The following is a 20,582-nucleotide window of genomic DNA, read 5'->3' as shown; positions in this document are numbered from 1 at the left end:
AGGTGAGTGCGAGTGGAGGTGAGGATAGACCCTCGACCCCGATCCACTGTTTCCCAATTTCTCTCTCGGTGGGTAATATTTTCTAGTTTGAAGAGGTGCTTTTGGTAAATAAAATTAACGTTGATATCTGCATCGAGTGGTGCGACCTTTTCAGTCTTTTCACTGTAATGGTGTGTGGCTTCAGTCTCTCTAGAGTGCTGGTGAGAACGCTGTCGCCTGTTACAGGTATTCTATTCCAATGTTTTCTCTTGCATCACTAGTTTTGTAGGTTTGTTCAATTTCTAGGCCTGTTTGTGATATCGTGGGTAATTGTCCAGTCCTTGGGGGTAAGTTCTGCTGGTTGGATATCACTGGCTCCTGATTGGTTTGAGGTTTTGGGTTGCTTCGATTTTGGAGGTATGATTTGAAGAAAGCTTGTTCTCTTGCCATTTTGTGAAATCTTTCAGTTCTTGGTGTTTGTTGACGGTGTTGCGTTGTTAGGGATTGATACACGCCTCTTTGTGTTATGTCAATGTTTGGCGGGTTATTGTGTAATATTGCGTGTCATGGTTACGGGATGCAGTGATAGTGAGAAGTTGGAGGAATTTGCACCATTGGTGTGGAAATTCGGTGATGATATAATGGTTTTCAGGATTGGGGTTCACGGTTCTATGTCTAGTCCTTCATCTTGCTTTAAAGGTCGAGGGTCTTCCAATTGTTTCCGTAAGTGCTCCCTCTTAGTTGTGCTCATGACTCCTATATAGAGAATGTGTAGCAAAAGGGGAGGAGGAGGCAATTTTACTGTGGCGAAGAAAAGGGTCCGTCCTTTTTCCTACGACTCCGTGGACACTTTCTTTGATGTAGTTCCTCCTGAGGGGAGGAAAGAAATTCTACTGTTCGAATGTAAAGAGTCAGGGGATCGCCTGTATCACTCTGATTTTGAATTGGTTGGTGAATATATGAAATGGGCCCCTTCTCCTATAATATTCAAGAGTAGGCGGCAACATCTTTTGATTTCTATGACTTTACATCAACAAATGGATACCCCGTTAGGACCGCTTTTCAAAAACAGGCAGGTCAAAAATTATAATGTAATCTCCTCATTGGAGGACATTAAACACATGATTCATAATCAAAGGTTCTATTTAGAAAATCTGGATTCTTATTTACCTCATGTTGAAGGCTTCCCTGTGAGTGACTCAGCCTCTTGTGATCTTACGGACCCCGCGGATGATAGTGCGCAAGCGCTGACTACTATACCTTCTTCTGATCATGAATATAGATGCATGGTTTTGCAATCAATTTTGGCATGCGAACTAAAACGTATGGCCTCTTCGAGGGGTTCCCAATTAAATTTTGGTTGAGAAGTACCTTGTTTTGGAGAATATTTCTGGTTGCCAATCTAGTTAATTATGTGGACAGTTTTTTCTCTGTCACTTTTTGTGGTTATCGCCGTGGATGGATGGTGTTATCGATGTATCTTGTGTTTTATGGTTGGATGTCATATCTTGTTGTTTCTCTGGGCTATGAATTGGGGAATTGAGATTATGGCTCCCGCTGTTGTATTTGTGACACGCCTGTACTTTACCTACAATTGGATATGGATAAATGTGTGTACATTGGATAACCCTCTATTCATGCGGGATCCTATGTGTTGTGATTTTATTGGCGGTTGATATTTCTATGAATGTGCGTGCATTATGGCTAATTCTTGCTTGTTCTACAGTCCACTAGCACCGTTTGGTGGTTGATTTGTTCTTGTGGGTGCCTCTACATTATGAATTTCTCGACGGTGGATCTTTTTGTGGCTCTGGGAACATTATGGAAACTTCCTCTTTATTCTGATGACCAATGACAATATGGTTATTTGGTTTATTCTCTGAATTGTGAAAATATATGGTTACTTTGGTAGTTGATGCTAGGTATTTCTTGTATACATCGTTATGTTGCTTCTTGTCAATGGAGAAGGGTGATACTTTCCGTGGCTTATTGGCATCGTGTTTTGAAACTTTGCTTATGTATCTATGATGGGACTAGATAGGTGTGTGGTGTTGTGTGTTGTTAAACTGAAGAGAGCAATACTCCTCCGCATCTTTGTTATATGGGGGTATTTGGGATCTTTCTCTTTCCTATGTATTTCTGGGCGAGACCTGAAAAGGATAACTTTGTAACCCTTTTTTGTTAAATAAATCCAAGAGGTTCAATTTACAAAAAAATAAAAATAAACACTATTTAACCTTTTATAATTGATAGAATAAAATTTTCATTATATAAAGTATATATACAATCTCTAGAATTTTATGCCAAACTAGATGAAAATCCCATTTGCAATGCCCATCACAAGTTTTTTGTTTTTGTTTGGTTCACCGTATCGGAGACCACCAGGTACATCCACAGAAAACCCACGCGTGTCTAGGCGAGCTGATTTTCATTCATGTAGAAATTAATCCCAAGGAGCGAGCATGTCAATCTTGGAGGGACTGGAGCCTCAGTGGGGAGGATAAGAACGACTCCTACCTACCACCCGAGCTACACCCACTTGACAACACCCATCGCAAATACCAAAAATACAATTATGCAATGTATCAACGAAAGTAAAATTGCACAATTAATGAAAATGTTATACATTTTGAGAAATTATCATTAATATTGCCTCTTTTCCCTTTCCTTTTTCTTAACCATATATCATCCCCTTGAAAGACGATTCACAATTATTATCTGTAATTCAAAAGGTGAGAGATCGTAAAAGTGTTTGTTTCAATGTATATGTAAATAATTTTACTTATTTTCCCGATCACTCAATTCTCGAGTTAACATTGTCCAATTGATTAATATTAGTATAAAACCCACACCCACGCCCACGCCCACGCCCTCTGCCCCTGCTATTTTGTGTAGAATCTTCTCCAGGCTCAGGCTCATACTCATATTCATCACCTGAAACTTGTGGATTTAGCTCATCAGAATGATCTTCTCCCTCATGCTAATATTCCTCACCTGGAATTAGTGGCTTTACTTGATCTTGATCAGCATGGAGAGGTGATTTATAACCTGCAGATGATGTGTTGAGTTGTGTCCTAGATAGCGTAATTGATATCGTGGATACTTGTCTGGTCATTTCCAAAGTCGATAGGCCTTCTTCCAGAGGTTCCCAAATAGTGTTTATATCAGCAGAACCTGTTTCTGTATTCTGATGGAGTTCAGGGAATCTCGTCTTTATCATCTCTGCAATTGTTACAGTCTTGCTTATTGCTCTTCCCATTCCCTTCAAGATAATGTGAGATGCACCTTTTTCTTCCAGTAATGCAATTGCATATCCAACACACTTCCCGAGCATCCCCGCTGCCGTGATACGAATCTCGTTTTCTCTTTTGGGAACAGTGGGGCCGGAATTCTCCACTCTTCGATATTTATCCATGATGATGATTATGGCACCCTATTCCCTCCCTCTGCAACTTAAAAAAATTCGCAAAAGCCACTGATATCCCAACGGAAAACACACAGTTACGTTAATGGCACTGATATCCCGATAACATGAAGAACATTAGTTACCGAACAAACATCCAAAGAATAAACTATTGGCATAAAATATATATTTATGGGCACGGAACCATGGACGGCCGACTTCACTCGACCCGCATAATTAGAGGACGTATTTAGTTGGGGGTTGGAACTGAGGGAGTAAGTACACCACAAGGCTTTGATGTTGATGTCATCTTTATAATGCGTTGGAAATAGGGTTTGAATTTAGTGGGAAAGGAAATAGGGTTTGAGTAGAGTTCGATTGCAGTTTTTGAGATTACTATGTTATTATTGTTTATTTAAAATGTGAAATTAGAAATTATTAGAATAAGATTCATATTATTAAAAATATATAGATATAAATGTGATTACATTTTAAAATTAATAATTATTTGTTTTTTTATAGAGATTTTAGATGAATGGTATGATTAAAAAACTTTGAATTTTTGGAAATAATTATTAATTAAGGAAAATGACATAGTGTAAAAAGGAAAGAAGAAATGAAAATAGGATACAGAGCCCAATGAAGATGAAATGAATATGAAGGAGTAGGGGATATAAGGAATAGGAAGGGAATGGGTTTATAGAATATGTTGATGGATAGTGGGTTTTCAAGAATGATTCACTTTATAGTAGTTTTATAGAAGGAATTAGGGTGTTTCTTGATTCCAAGAGCTTGGCCTATGGGAGGAGTAATAAGGTGTAGATAGTAGAATTTTGGTCCCGTCTAAATGAATAAAATATATAGAATTGTGGGAGCCATGTGTGATTGTCTACTTAAAAGATGTGGCTATGCAATGTGTCACATAAGTGCTTTCTAAGGAAGGTGGAATCCATTCAACTATCTATGATAACGATGATGAGGAGTTAAGGAAACTCCTTGCTTATCATGTCCAATCATACATCCTCTTCACTGAACCCTTGACCCTTGTTCCAACTGTCCAATAATAAATTATACAATTCTTCATTTCTCTAATTACTATGTATTTCCGATTGACATTCTGTAATATTGGTTGTTTTTGCAAATTTATAACACGTGGATTTCCACATCCATATAGGACATACATACCATATTCTCAATGTTTTTAATTATCATCCTTGCTTGGTTGTGAATGGTTAATAATGGTTTCACTATCTATTTACAAGTTGTGATATCAATTAATATAACCTTAGTTAAAATTTAATGTTAACTTGAAAATCCTTTAAATATAAAACTTCTCGTGTTAAAGAAACCCATGCAAAAAGTAAATTGCATAACTTTTGTAATAGAAAAGAATAAAAGATCTTGTTGGCTTGAAAACTATTTTACTTTTTACAGTTTAATAAACTCAATATGCCCTAAAGCTATATGTGTTTGCGTTATAGTTTGTGATAAATCTTAAGTGTTTATGTTATAGTTTTCGAGAAATCTTCATTGAAATTGAGTGTTTTCCCTTTCCTCTGTTTTAACCATATACCATTGCTTTCCGTGTTCATTCTTGTGCATCACATTTTCAAGCTCATAAAAATATTGACTCGGATCATATTTATTAAACATTTGTTAATATAGAAATGAATTTCCAGAATGTGTATCTTATTGGGACACATACATATATAAGCTTACCCACAACATAGATACCTCATTCACAATGTTTTCAATTTTGAGTTTATTTTCATTTCTTTGTGTTTACAAGATGATATATAAATTGATATAAGTTTATTTAAACTTCAATTTTAACATAGTTCCCCATTTAATATAAATCTTATTGTATTACAAAACTAGTGCAAATAAGATGACCATTAAAATTGAATTTCAAATAAGAGAATGGGAAATCCATATACACTTAGTGCCATTTTAAAAACTATCTAACCTTTTATTATGGATGCGATCGCTTCCTAAGAGGTTGTTCCATCCTCCTCCCAAGTGTAATGCCTCGTTTAAGTCACTGCAGGCGCTATGCCGTGGGTGCATGTAAGAGTACAAGTGGAGTCTCTTCCTATAAATGGAATTTATGGGCCTGGTTTTGGAATATGAAGAGGTGAGGATAGACCCTCGACCCCGATCCGCTGTTTCCCAATTTCTCTCTCGGTGGGTAATATTTTCTAGTTTGAAGAGGTTATTGAAATTTACTTCTATAAGTTTTTTCTTTTTAAAAAGCAATTTATTTTCGTTAATGATGTCACGGGGATGGTTGATAGAAATGTTGTTATCCTCTCCACCTGGGTTCAAATCCTGCATGTGACATGTTGAATTCATAATGAGTACACCCTTTCAATAGCAATATTGAGACTTGTTGTCTCAGATTCCTGAAGACTAAAACATGTATAAAAAAATGTTTCACTGATTTCATAAATAACCTTGCTCAACATCATCCCATTTTTCTTATTGGGAAGGGATGCCTACGGGGGAACCAATACTATGATGGGATTTTTTAAGCATTGCTATCTTCTAAATGACCCATTCCTTTTAGAAAATTAGGAAACTCTCCAATTCTATTCATGGAGGTGTATGGTTATTTTAGATCTATTGTATCGTCCAACGAGATACAACTATCTACATTTTAAATCGAACAATGTCCAAATTGATAAGATCCAATAGGAAATCCCAATAATTTATGGGAATATTTGAGGACCCGGTTGAAAACTTCTCCTCGCAAAAATTCCTTGAGTTTGGGAGTTAGTAGAAGAGAGATATAAAGAACCTTGATTTCATATTTTTGCTTTTACTAAGAATATTGTTGTCAAGATATCTTGTCTTCGATTAATACTAACAGGGTTGTGCTAGAAAATTTTATTTTGGTTAGAAAAATATTAGAAAATATAAGTTGAAAGCCTAGGTTTGATTTCATTCAATTTCTATGTTTGATGTGCAATTTGAATGTGTAGTTTTTTTTCTTGCATATAAGTTGGTAGGCTGCACAACATAAAAAAAAACGAAACTGAAGCAACCGTCCAACGATACATTATACAACCCAATATCTTCTCCATTTCTTTTCTTGTTTTGTGTTGTCGATTACATTTTTGCCTTAGCATTATGAAAAATTGTCCGCGATATTGTCTTTTTCATATTTAAAATGCATATTGCGATTTGGGCATCGGTGTATGTTTCTTTAGATTACTTTTTATTAGTGTTTCACACCCATACTATTTCTTTACTAAACATTATCAGTGAACATTGATCTCCACACATATTATCTTGGATCAATGCTAAGAGGGTTGTGCTAGAAAATATTGTTTTGATTAGAAAATATTAGAAAACATAAGTTGAATGCCAAAGTTTGAGTTCATTCAATTTCTATGTTCAACGTGAAATTTGAATGCGTAGGTTTTATTTCTTGCATATTCTTTGAAGTAACACAACAACCAAACTAAAGCGACCATTAAATGATAATTTATACAACAAAATGTATCCTTCATTTCTCTCCCTTTTTTTTCATTTTCAATTACATTTTTTTCTTAACATTACGAAAGATTAGACGTAGCATTCTCTTTTTCATATCTAAAACGCATATCTCGATTTGGGAATCGATATATGGTTATATAAATTATTTTTTATAGTGTTTCCCACCCATACTCTTTCGTTACTAAACATTATCAAACCATGACATGTCGTCTCTTTTTTGCTATTTAAGATAACACGTTCACAATTGTTTTAATGATCATTCTTGCTTCACAAGTGATCGGTTAATTCTTGATTACTTTTCTATTTACAAGTTGTAATAAAAATTAATATAATTTTAAGTGGATTTTAATTTTGACATAAAATTCCTTTGAATATATTCATCAACTACTAGAAAAGAACATGAAAATAAGTTCACCATTATCATTATTATTATTATTATTATTTTTAATTAAATAGAAAATACATATATTGCTGGTGTTGTTCTTAAAACCATTTGACTTTTTATAAATTATAAAAATGATGTTGCATTAAAGTTGTATATATTATTTCTAATTCTTTGTTCCTACTTAAAGCTTTCAACTCAGATAAAAAATACTACGGAGTTTGTTACACAAACAAGATTACATAATTAATGTATATGTTACACATAAATTATAAAAACCGTTATTGAAATTTCCTCTTTTTGATAGTATATCATCGATTTGAAAGAGGATTAACCATAGCTACGTGTAATTCAAAAGGTGAGAGATCACGAATTGAGACGGGAGAAAGGTTTTACTTGCATTAAAGGCATGAGTTTCAATGCATGTATAAATGATTTTACTTGTTTATGGTATCATTCAATGCCCCTCGTGATATTGATATCTTAAAGATAAATAATCAATTTTAGACATTGAGAAAAGTAAAAGTGTTTATTTTATTGGTTGCCACTATTTGATACTAAAAATGTTAATTTTACCTTTTAAAAAAGAGTGATTTAAGATCCTAGGGTTGGCTCAAGCGGCCTGGAGCGCGACTCAAAGTTTTTTGATAATGTTGCTAGCTGTTTTTGATCTGGGGTTTGTCTCTATTCGATTCTATTGGGGCGAGGCCCCATAACAAGGGCCGATAGTTTACTCGGTTCACCATCCATGAAATGTGGGGAATTGCTCACGGTTTCTCATGCTTTCATACCATGCTGATTTCTAATAAGGGGAAAATGAATCTCACATTGAAGCATTGAATGCGTTTTTGTTTTGATTTGTTTGAGTGATTTATTTAGAAATAGTGGTAAATATTATGTTAAGTTAAATTAAAAATCTTTTCTAACAACAAAATATTGTGTTTTATTGTTATTGTGACGTTATATGGTTTGACCGTGTAACGTGGTCACACCTTGATCAACCATGGGCAGACCATGGTGAATCTTTCTTGTCCATGATTAATCAAGGTCAAATAATCTAAACCATGGTTGAACATGTTCAACATAGATAACCATGGTACAATTCGGTCAACAAATTCAACCATATCTAACTATGGTCAAACTAGCTCAAAGTGGTTGACCATGGTCATTCATGGTCAGGACGAACAACGATAGTAAACATGGTCAACCATATACATATATTGTTACACATGGATAACCATTATCAAACAATTCTAACAATGGTCGGTTGAACATGCTCAAAAATGGGAAAACAAGCTCAACAATATTCAAACACGGTCAACGGAATCGTCAATGTTCAACCGTGGCTAGCCATAATCAATATGGCCTTGACCATATTCATATATAATTAAAATTTCCGGCCATGGTCAAACAATTGGGGGATTTTCAAAGTATGAATGAGTATCTCGCAAATATGCCACACTTTCTTGCTTATCGAAAGGGAACTTGCAAGCATTGTTTCGATAGGTGGAAGATGGAATCCATTCAATTGATGATGAGAAGATGAGGAAAGGAATTTCTTATCATGTTCAATAATACGTCCTCGTAACATACCTCTTTCACACATTTTTTTCCTTCTTTCTATAAATAATAATTAAGGCTTTTTGAAAGAAACTACCTAATCAAGATGAGGAAAGCCATTTCTTAGCATGTTCAATAATACATCCTCGTAACACACCTCTTTCACACAACTTTTCTTTTATTTCTATAAATAATAATTAAGGCTTTCTCAAAGAAACTCCCTAACCAAGATTTATGGATAAAATCTCGAGTACATTAAAAATAGTAAAACAATTCTAAGGGATTTTGGCCAACACTAATTATACCTCGTTCTCTAGCCGAGAGAATTATGAACGTTAATATAATTTTCATATCTGGGAATTTGTCTAATGGACAATTGTGACCATTACATATTTTATCGGCTGACATCCTTTTCTCTCACCGAGAGTATTTTCTATGTAACCACAAAGGGAATTTATTAAAGTCTGACTTACCTTCTTAATCCCCTACATAACTGCTTGTGCCTATTTTGATATTCTAGTCATGATGCCTGTACTCTTCATGACTTGTAACATACCTAGCAATCTTTGATTGAGACTTGGTCGAATTACGTATCACATATCACATTGTTATATGGTTGTTTACTGCTCACGATTTAGATCATGCGGTGCAAATCCAATGACCTATGCTAGTCTAGCATTAGCCTTCGAATTGGATCGATGTCCATTTGAATATCTTTGTCATCTCCCCTTTTCTCATCACCTAGGTCGTTGCTCTATTTTTGACCGAAAACAATTTTTCTTTTTACCCTTTTTCCATGGTTTCCTCCTTTCCTTTTTTTTTTGATAGGTTCTTATCGTCATGGGGTGGTTTTCGACCGTCGTTCTATGCAAGGTTTACAAGTAAACCTTGGATTCGCTCACATTTTCTCTCCTTCATTTCTCTCCATTTACCAGGTAGCTTGCTTAGCTAATCTTCCTTTTTATGACTTATTGCAGGTCAGGAATCTAGAAGAAATGACGCTGCTAATGTCTCCAAGGTTAGTATTTCAGAACTTAAATAGTTTTGTGCAATTCTTGCTCGCATCCTGCCTGAAAATCTGTGACGCTGTGAGACTAGTTTGGAATGAATCGACTCTTCCTTGCAGGTAGCCGTTGCTACTGCCTTTATATTTCCTTCTTTCCTTACTATCATTTTTCTCACTATACTAACAATTTTCGTGTTATTTGTGGCAAGCGTGCTTGTTGGTTAGGTAAATCCCCTCTGCGGACAGAGGCGATCCCACTAGCCTATAACAGAACTAGCCACAAACAAACCACGCTGCTACGCAAGTTCCTAGTTATGCATCAAAGGTGAATCAAGAAGACTAACCTGGAGTCCAACGCTATGATTGAAGCAGAGTTGATATCCTCGCTCCCTTGCTCCAACAGATCACAAATGAACACCTGCACATGCAAAGGAAGAGACAGATACCAACATAAAGACTACCAAGGCACAACTATATTTCAGTCAGAAAGGAAATAAATCAACACATCACCATGATAGATAATGAGATTGGAACTATAATAGCAGTCGCTCATCAATTAATAAACCAGAAAAGTTACAACCATTGTTCTGACGTCGACCCTTCTCCTGGCTGGGCGAATAACTATATGTGTCTTGCCATGCATTTCCTCTCCGGCAGCATAACCTCTCTACCACTCACTAAAATTCCTCCAAGAACTCAAGAACTCAACATCTAACACTCCATGACCAATAATCATCACTACTATCACTCAATCACTAAATCACTAGCACTAACACTAGCTTGTCCAATGCATAATCAAAAGCTTATATAGATGAAGAAGGGAGGAGGATGCGATGAACCGGGACACCTTTCGCGGATTAGCATTATCCTCAAAAGCCATAAAGATGGATAAAGCTCGACAAAAGACTGATTTTTTATCCTCAGAAAAGCTCCATGTAATGAAGGAAACAACAGTCGGATATGCGTTAAGGCAAAAAGCACGACTAAATTTGGTTGGCGCGACTGTTGCTCTAAGACAGAGCGCCAATGGTCGCGCCCTCTTTTGAGGATCTCCATCATTGGCGCGGGTAGGATACTGTGGACTTGCGCCAATGGAAAAAGAGCACTTTTTAGGGATGATCTGCAGAAGGTGTCTTCAGGGAACATGGAGTACATACTCAGGGGAACATAATGCAAGTGTTTTTAGCCTTTGTCACTTCTTATAACTCCCGGGATGGGTCCTCCAAGGTACGGCAAGAGGAGTAACAGGGATGGTGACAAATTACTGTGTAACAGATGCCCCCTAAAGCATGATGTCCGAGAGGTGGAGAGGGGTGAAATGCTTTACAAGAACAGACATAAGAACACATAAGAGCACATATAGTTACTGTCGCCGAGGAGCTTTATTAAGAGACATGACTGATAGTTCAATTACATGATGTACGTGGTATGGTCGCAGCGATTCATAAGAGAGTACATAAATAATCTGGATCCATAGTATGGACGTAGCCATCTGGTTAGGATCAATGAACTGACTCAGGTATGGTCGCAGCCATCCAGTGAATGAGTCAAGTACCAAGAATCACGCCTGGATTACAACAGACACAATCTAGGGTCTTGCGCTCCATCTCGACCCGAACAAGAGTACAAGTCCAAGCATGTGAATATATGAGCTGAAGTCGAACATGCATGAACATCGTCCGATTACCAGTCAATAATGGAAACTGTTAACAGACGCGAGAGGTACCACCAATAATGACAATGGCCCTCAAGGTACTATAGGTACAATCTACGGCATGTGAATCAATGGTCTAAATTCGAACACCCGTAGAATCATTCGATCGGAGGCCAATGATGAAAACCTCATGTCGAACACGAAGAACCTGCCTATGAGGCATGCAGGCTCCAAGGCACCGGAAAGGAGTCTCTAGGTCAATTCCCTGGATAATGAGTTGAAGTCGACAGGGAGTGCCCTTGATCGAAGGTGGGCCATAATGTTTCCCACATCATCGACACGAGACAGAGAGATGAAGATTGTGTGAACTATCAGAGGGAGGTTGTTTTGCAGAGGTCAACTTCTCTTGAACATACCGGCGGCACATTAACGGAATTGGCAGTATTTGACATCTTTGTATCAAAGGTCATGATGATGAGGCAATGAGTGAATGAGAGGTCAAATAGGGTACCCAAGTCCATGGAAGCAAGTGAAAGATATGAGATGAAATATCCCCACCCCGGACACGAAAGCAAAAAGTGCCATGTTCAATAGCGACATACTGTCGTTACGGTAATAATTATGGTTCAAACATTTTCTTTTCCCCCCCAGCCATTTCTGGCGAGTATCCCAGTTATTTTTAACAAGCTTGATGGGGATAGCATATGCTTGTGTTGTGACAAAATCCGATGTCATTAAGTTTTAACGAGTTTGACAAAGGAAGAACTCGGCGTCTTTTCATGTTTAGAGAGTTTGAAAAGACTGCAGAAAAGGAAACTCCAGGGATGTCCTTTTTCGTAAAGTTGTGTCTCTCGGGCCCGAAAAAGTATAAAATAATACCCGAAAGAACCGCCCGATCATTACGATCGAGGAGTACTTTTCATGATTAGTGACTTCGACTTGAAAAAGTAAAAAAGGGTCAAAACCACGTCGTTTCGTAACCACTAACGAGTTTGAAACGACAAAAACCCGGTAATCTTTTCATGTTTTAACGGTCGACAAAAAGAACTTAAAACGACCGCCCCTTATCACCATTTAACGAGTCAAGAGGAGCGACTTGGCAATCTTTTCCTCTTTAAATGGTCAGAAAAGAGCTGAAAGCGGACCTCCATTTTTATTTTCTTTAACGAGTCAAAAAGGGAAAAATACTTGGCAATCTTTTCATATTTTACGAGTCAGAAAAGAGCGTAAAGGCGACTCGTCCTAAAGGAATGAGTGGTATAAGGGATAGCAACTGGTTCCGGTAATGGTGGAACTCACTTGAAACACGTAAAGGTTAAGAGCCTAGCTAATAAAACCACTCATCGCTGCGGTTCCTCAGGAAAGGAGAAACAACCAAGTGAAAGTATATGATCGGCCAAAAAGATGGTGGCGATGGAATGAAACAACCAAGGCTCATCTAGCAAGATTTAGCAGATAAAAGGCAATCACGGGATGTAAATGGGTTCATTTTTACACAAGCTTGAACCATGGAGAACTTTGCTTGTTAAAATTTTTTGTTGCATGCCCCCAGCATGATCATACAAATCGAGGTACATGCCCCCCAAGCTTCATGGCATTCACGGAGTGGATGGAATGAAGGTTTACTTGGAAAGACTCGATTTTGAAGGAGGATGCATGCCCCCCGGGCTTCAGTCACGCGCCCGGGTGAGCTGCCGTCATCAGAATGACGGGGTGGGTGTTGGGGCATTTCCTGTGGAAATAAGACCATTTAGGAATGGCAGATGACTATATGTGAAGTGTGAACTGGGGAATGAAAGTTGGTCTACGAATTTGATCGTTCTTCCTTCATGCGGAAAACACATCACTCTGAAGAGTGAGGACACAATAGCACGTATGCGATAAATATAGTCTTGTCCAAGGAGTAAATTGTAATCTAACGGACCTTGGACTACCATGAGACCCATTTGGATAGTCTTCCCTTCTAACGTGATAGGTACATTGGGAAGAATTCCTAAAGGTCGAGTGATTTCTCGATGGAAACCTATAAGGTTTCTCATCTCAGGCAGAAGCAGTGGGGAACCAAGTGCTTCCCAAGCTGTTGAAGAAAGGATACTCACAGGAGATCCCTCATCAATAATTGTACCAGCCATAACCATGTGGTAGACTTGGACTATAATTCGAAATGGTATGGAGGCTGGTAACCGAGGATTAACTAGTTGATCCCAATTGAAGGAAACAACTAGGTTGCTTGGAGGTGGGACTGGATAGACAGCCGGATATGATTCTAATGGACTTTCTTCCTGGTGTGAAGGAATGAGAGGGATGCTCACTTGGTCATTAACGTCTATGTCAATGAATAGAATTTGGACGGTGGGTTCTTCATTCTTGGTAGTGATAACATCATCTGAGGAGGTAACTTCTGAAGGCGAAACCGGGTCACTTGTAATCTGGACCATTTGACTGTTGTCTGGTTTGGATTCAGATGTAGGATCATCTAGGGTTGAAAATTCTGAAAGCAAAACCGGGTCACTTGTAAGCCGGACCTTTTGACTTTTGTCTGGTTTGGATTCAGGTGTAAGAACATCTAAGGATGGAACTTCTGTAGGCAAAACTGGGTCACTTGTAAGCTGGACCTTTTGAAAGACCGGGTCACTTGTAAGCTGGAACTGTGGACTTTCGTTTGGTTTGGACTCAGATGGTTCATCTTTGATGATCAAGTGGTGCGTAGATGATGAACATAAATCACTCGTTCCGACCAGGGACTGGTCTGGAGCAGGCAGAGCACAGGTAGGTTCAGGAAGAGAAATCTGGACCAAAGAGGAATCATGTTTGATCACTTGGTTAGTGGACAGACACTCTGCAGCTTTAAAAAGACGCTGATATCCAGCGGGTAGTTGGGGTAAGGGATCCGACAGACTTGCCAAAAGACGGGAAGCTTCATCCATAAGTGGACAAAGGCGAAGGAGATGATTACCTTCACAAAGTCGACAAGGGAGACGAACCTTCCGTTTTCTGTTACTAACTAGTAAGGTATCGTCGATTTGCGACAGTAAGGGGTGAGTCGGGTCACGGGACCATATGTCTAGGATCCTGGGAATGCCAGGACAATCAAAAAGAAAATGGTCCCCTTTGCATAATCGACAAGGAGACCGAAGCTTCGGCGGAGGAGCAGAAGGTGGTTCCACTTCTGATAGCTTTGTGGTAGATACGGCCTTTCCCTTAGGAGACTTCTTCTTTTTGGTCTTCTTCTTCTTCTTGTTAGCCACCTGGTTAGTGAAATCCAAGGTTTCACCAGGCGAAGTAGAAGATGAGGACGCAGCAATAGGCGAAGAAGGGAAGGGGTCCACCTTAGAATCAACATGGTGTTGTTCGGGTGGAGGAGGTGGTGGTGGGACAGGAGTCATCACACTTGAGACCACCGAGTTTGAAAACAACCATACGGGTAAACCAATGGTCAACCCAGGCAAAGACAATGTTGCAATATACTGAACACCAACATTTCCAACAGAAAGAAATGGGCGAGGGTTCCCATGAGGAGGAACACCTTGGCCGGTGGGCACCGGAAAGGCTGCCATTGAATGAGAAATAACCCTACTCAAGCTAACGCAAACAAAATCTAATTGGGTAATGTTATCGTGGCCAATAATTTTTAAGAAACTGAACTTAACCTTTTCATTTTTTAAGAGTCGAGAAAAGGATAAAAGATGACTCTAGTCTCCTTCGAATATTTAATGAGCACGAAGTGACAAGACGCTCACAGGCACCTTTTCGTTTAAGGAGTCCGAAAAGGATCAAAAGTGACTGCTCTGGAATTCTAGGTAGAGGGTGTGCCAAACTTTTCGCAAAACCACAGAATACTTTTTAGGGTACTGGTGGTCGATCTTCGTGAATGCTGTGTTCACTGCATTGCGAATCGTAGGGCGGCCGACACGGCTTCCTATGGATAAAGGCTTTATTCCTATAGGGGTCTCCCAATATATACTCGACGGTACGTGGGAGCACAGTCCGTGTTGGCAGCTATCGTTTCACCGTGGAGGAATCACCCAACCACTTGACGATAAACTACCAGGTTTAAAGACGTCGGAACACGTCTCTAACCTAGACCTCTAGAGTGTTTGCGTTATGTTCCAATGCGTTGTTATGTTCATTGAGTTCATTTTAAAGTTTATCTTTGATTATGTTTCAGTTTTTTGGTCCTACCGTATGTGATGTCTCAAAAACTTCTTACATGCAAACTATATGCCAAAATTAAATCATTTGATTCGATGAATTCTATCTACAGGAGGGTTGAGATCTTTTTCACAAACGGAACGATCATTTCAACAAACAACAAATATCCTAATGCAGCTAATAACAAGAAACGAAATTTTGTCTTTTTCTTTTTAATAGCAACAAATAACAATAAATGCTAACTACTATGATGCAAGAGATTTTTTGTTTTTCTTTCCTTTAAGATGGCATGATGCATGTAAACAAATTCTAAGAGACATACACAATCCAAGTTCAGTCAATGAAATAGAACCAATTCTGAAACACTAAAATGAACCATGCAAGCAAGGAAAAACACAAAGACTAGTGAACTCCAACGAGGCTAGAAGTGAAGTATTCAGAGTATAGAAGATCAAGCTTTAACGAAGCACTGGATAGGTGCAGAACACAACCAACAAGTTGACTGGATAATCAAGAGATCGAAACTTCCCACAGAAGGCTAGACATGCAAAATCACTAGATATCCTAGGGCTGAGACGAAAATCAATAGAAGTGAGCAAACAGCTGAGGGATACCGGCTAAGACCAGCCAAGCAGAGGTTCAACACAGTTCCAGAGGCTGAAAGAGATATATAAAGAGACTGAATGAGCTTTCCACCCACACACAGGCAAAATTTACAGAGCTGGCGCGACTGTCAGCCTGCAACTTACGCTACCACAGGATTGGCGTGAGTTTCTTTTGAGCAACATGCGCCAACTGGTGTGACTGTCAGAGAAATAACCATGCCAATTAATCTTGCCAACTAGAAAAATAAATGATACGACCTCAGGTCGGGTTGACAGTGCTCAGATGGGTCAAACAGTAAAGAATAAACTCAAAACTGACTCAGGAAGCTCATTCACTCAAGCAAGCAGAAGAAAATTAACATGCAAGACAAAAATCAAATAGTTACTCCCCAGTGGAGTCGCCAATTTGTTGGTCAGGTAAATCCCCTCTGCGGATAGAGGCGATCCCACTAGCCTATAACAGAACTAGCCACAAACAAACCACGCTGCTACGCAAGTTCCTAGTTATGCATCAAAGGTGAATCAAGAAGACTAACCTGGAGTCCAACGCTATGATTGAAGCAGAGTTGATATCCTCGCTCCCTTGCTCCAACAGATCACAAACGAACACCTGCACATGCAAAGGAAGAGACAGATACCAACATAAAAACTACTAAGGCACAACTATATTTCAGTCAGAAAGGAAATAAATCAACACATCACCATGATAGATAATGAGATTGGAACTATAATAGCAGTCGCTCATCAATTAATAAACATGAAAAGTTACAACCATTATTCTGACGTCGACCCTTCTCCTGGCTGGGCGAATAACTATATGTGTCTTGCCATGCATCTCCTCTCCGGCAGCATAACCTCTCTAGCACTCACTAGCATTCCTCCAAGAACTCAAGAACTCAACATCTAACACTCCATGACCAATAATCATCACTACTATCACTCAATCACTAAATCACTCGCACTAACACTAGCTTGTCCAATGCATAATGACAAGCTTATATAGATGAAGAAGGGAGGAGGATGCGATGAACCGAGACACCTTTCGCAGATTAGCATTATCCTCAAAAGCCATAAAGATGGATAAAGCTCGACAAAAGACTGATTCTTTATCCTCAGAAAAGCTCCATGTAATGAAGGAAACAAGAGTCGGATGTGCGTTAAGGCAAAAAGCACGACTAAATTTGGTTGGCGCGACTGTTGCTCTAAGACAGAGCGCCAATGGTCGCGCCCTCTTATGAGGATCTCCATCATTGGCGCGGGTAGGATACTGTGGACTTGCGCCAATGGAAAAAGAGCACTTTTTAGGGGTGATCTGCAGAAGGTGTCTTCAGGGAACATGGAGTACATACTCAGGGGAACATAATGCAAGTGTTTTTAGCCTTTGTCACTTCTTATAACTCCCGGGATGGGTCCTCCAAGGTACGGCAAGAGGAGTAATAGGGATGGTGACAAATTGCTGCATGCCCATAGTGTCACAGTCATTTTAATCGCCACCACTAGAACTACCTCTACCTCTCCCACCAGAATCTGTGTTAACATTGCTGTAGTCACTTTGACTTCCAGTATAACCAAACCTGCCACTACTACCCATTCTTCGAGGGACAGCGTTCATTCTATTGTGATTATCGTTGCCACGTCCGCCTCCGCCACAACCTTGAGTCCATACATTATAGTGATTATCGTTGCCACGGCCTTGATTCCATCCATCATAGTGATTACCGTTGCCACGGCCGCCGCCACGACCTTGATTCCATACATTATAGTGATTACCGTTGCCACGGCCGCCGCCACGATGTTGATTCCATCCATTAGCCGAAGAACAGTGATACCCCGGTGTATCTACGTTCTGATGGCCTAGAGTTGCAAAATTTCCTACTCCGCCTATCGCCCATCCACGCCCACGGCCTCTGCCACCGCGACGCCCACGAACTTGAGTCCATCCGTTATGTAAAGAAGGATTATGATATCCCGATGTATCGGTGGTGTTCTAAGAGCTTAGAGTTGCAACATGTTCTTCTGATGTCCCCGTCGCCCATCCACGCCCACGCCCACGCCCACGCCCACGCCCTCTGCCCCTGCTATTTTGTGTAGAATCTTCTCCAGGCTCAGGCTCATACTCATATTCATCACCTGAAACTTGTGGATTTAGCTCATCAGAATAATCTTCTCCCTCATGCTGATATTCCTCACCTGGAATTAGTGGCTTTACTTGATCTTGATCAGCATGGAGAGGTGATTGATAACCTGCAGATGATGTGTTGAGTTGTGTCCTAGATAGCGTAATTGATATCGTGGATACCTGTCTGGTCATTTCCAAAGTCGATAGGCCTTCTTCCAGAGGTTCCCAAATAGTGGTTATATCAGCAGAACCTGTTTCTGTATTCTGATGGAGTTCAGGGAATCTCGTCTTTATCATCTCTGCAATTGTTACAGTCTTGCTTATTGCTCTTCCCATTCCCTTCAAGATAATGTGAGATGCACCTTTTTCTTCCAGTAATGCAATTGCATATCCAACGCACTTCCCGAGCATCCCCGCTGCCGTGATACGAATCTCATTTTCGCTTTTGGGAACAATGGGGCCGGAATTCTCCACTCTTCGATATTTATCCATGATGATGATTATGGCACCCTATTCCCTCCCTCTGCAACTTAAACAAATTCGCAAAAGCCACTGATATCCCAACGGAAAAGACACAGTTAAGTTAATGGCACTGATATCCCGATAACATGAAGAACATTAGTTACCGAACAAACATCCAAAGAATAAACGATTGGCATAAAATATATATTTATGGGCACGGAACCATGGACGACCGACTTCACTCGACCCGCATAATTAGATGACGTATTTAGTTGGGGGTTGGAACTGAGGGAGTCAAGTACACCATAAGGCTTTGATGTTGATGTCATCTTTATAATGCGTTGGAAATAGTGTTTGAATTGAGTGGGAAAGGAAATAGGGTTTGAGTAGAGTTCGATTGCAGTTTTTGAGATTACACAAGTTCATGAAAAATAAATGTTATTATTGTTTATTTAAAATGTGAAATTAGAAATTATTAGAATAAGATTAATATTATTAAAAATATATAGATATAAATGTGATTACATTTTGAAATTAATAATTATTTGTTTTTTTTATAGAGATTTTAGATGAATGGTATGATTAAAAAACTTTGAATTTTTGGAAATAATTATTAATTAAGGAAAATGACATAGTGTAAAAAGGAAAGAAGAAATGAAAATAGGATACAGAGCCAAATGAAGATGAAATGAATATGAAGGAGTAGGGGATATAAGGAATAGGAAGGAAATGGGTTTATAGAATATGTTGATGGATAGTGGGTTTTCAAGAATGATTCACTTTATAGCCGTTTTAGAGAAGGAATTAGGGTGTTTCTTGATTCCAAGAGCTTGGCCTATGGGAGGAGTAATAAGGTGTAGATAGTAGATTTTTGGTCCCGTCTAAATGAATAAAATATATAGAATTGTGGGAGCCATGTGTGATTGTCTACTTAAAAGATGTGGCTATGCAATGTGTCACATAAGTGCTTTCTGAGGAAGGTGGAATCCATTCAACTATCTATGATAACGATGATGAGGAGTTAAGGAAACTCCTTGCTTATCATGTTCAATCATACATCCTCTTCACTGAACCCTTGACCCTTGTTCCAACTGTCCAATAATAAATTATACAATTCTTCATTTCTCTAATTATTATGTATTTCCGATTGACATTCTGTAATATTGGTTGTTTTTGCAAATTTAGAACACGTGGATTTCCAAATCCATATAGGACATACATACCATATTCTCAATGTTTTTAATTATCATCCTTTCTTGGTTGTGAATGGTTAATAATGGTTTCACTATCTATTTACGAGTTGTGATATCAATTAATATAACCTTAGTTAAAATTTAATGTTAACTTGAAAATCCTTTAAATATAAAACTTCTCATGTTAAAGAAACCCATGCAAAAAGTAAATTGCAAAACTTTTGTAATAGAAAAGAATAAAAGATCTTGTTGGCTTGAAAACTATTTTACTTTTTACGGTTTAATAAAATCAATATGCCCTAAAGCTATATGTGTTTGCGTTATATTTTGTGATAAATCTTAAGTGTTTATGTTATAGTTTTTGAGAAATATTCATTGAAATTGAGTGTTTTCCCTTTCCTCTGTTTTAACCATATACCATTGCTTTCTGTGTTCATTCTTGTGCATCACATTTTCAAGCTCATAAAAATATTGACTCGGATCATATTTATTAAACATTTGTTAATATAGAAATGAATTTCCAGAATGTGTATCTTATCGGGACACATACATATATAAGCTTACCCACA

General features: G+C 38.5%; 2 protein-coding genes across 2 annotated transcripts; both read right to left on the bottom strand.

Moving 5' to 3' along the window:
* Positions 1–2,773: 2,773 nt before the first annotated feature.
* LOC149234740 (uncharacterized) lies at positions 2,774–3,394 on the bottom strand. Its single transcript, XM_089368362.1, has 2 exons — positions 2,974–3,394; positions 2,774–2,913 (listed from the first exon to the last, which is right to left on the bottom strand). Exons 1-2 carry the CDS (start codon positions 3,392–3,394, stop codon positions 2,774–2,776), a joined length of 561 nt encoding a protein of 186 aa, XP_089224488.1.
* Positions 3,395–17,722: 14,328 nt separating this feature from the next.
* LOC149234739 (uncharacterized) lies at positions 17,723–18,850 on the bottom strand. The gene is made up of 3 exons (XM_089368361.1): positions 18,390–18,850; positions 18,292–18,314; positions 17,723–18,168 (listed from the first exon to the last, which is right to left on the bottom strand). Exons 1-3 carry the CDS (start codon positions 18,848–18,850, stop codon positions 17,723–17,725), a joined length of 930 nt encoding a protein of 309 aa, XP_089224487.1.
* Positions 18,851–20,582: the final 1,732 nt, after the last annotated feature.

This window comes from Pinus tabuliformis, chromosome 8, assembly GCF_031772625.1.
Source record: "Pinus tabuliformis cultivar Carrire ecotype Pingquan chromosome 8, CPIR1, whole genome shotgun sequence".
Lineage (NCBI taxonomy): Eukaryota > Viridiplantae > Streptophyta > Pinopsida > Pinales > Pinaceae > Pinus > Pinus tabuliformis.
This window is presented reverse-complemented; position numbering and strand designations above follow the sequence as displayed.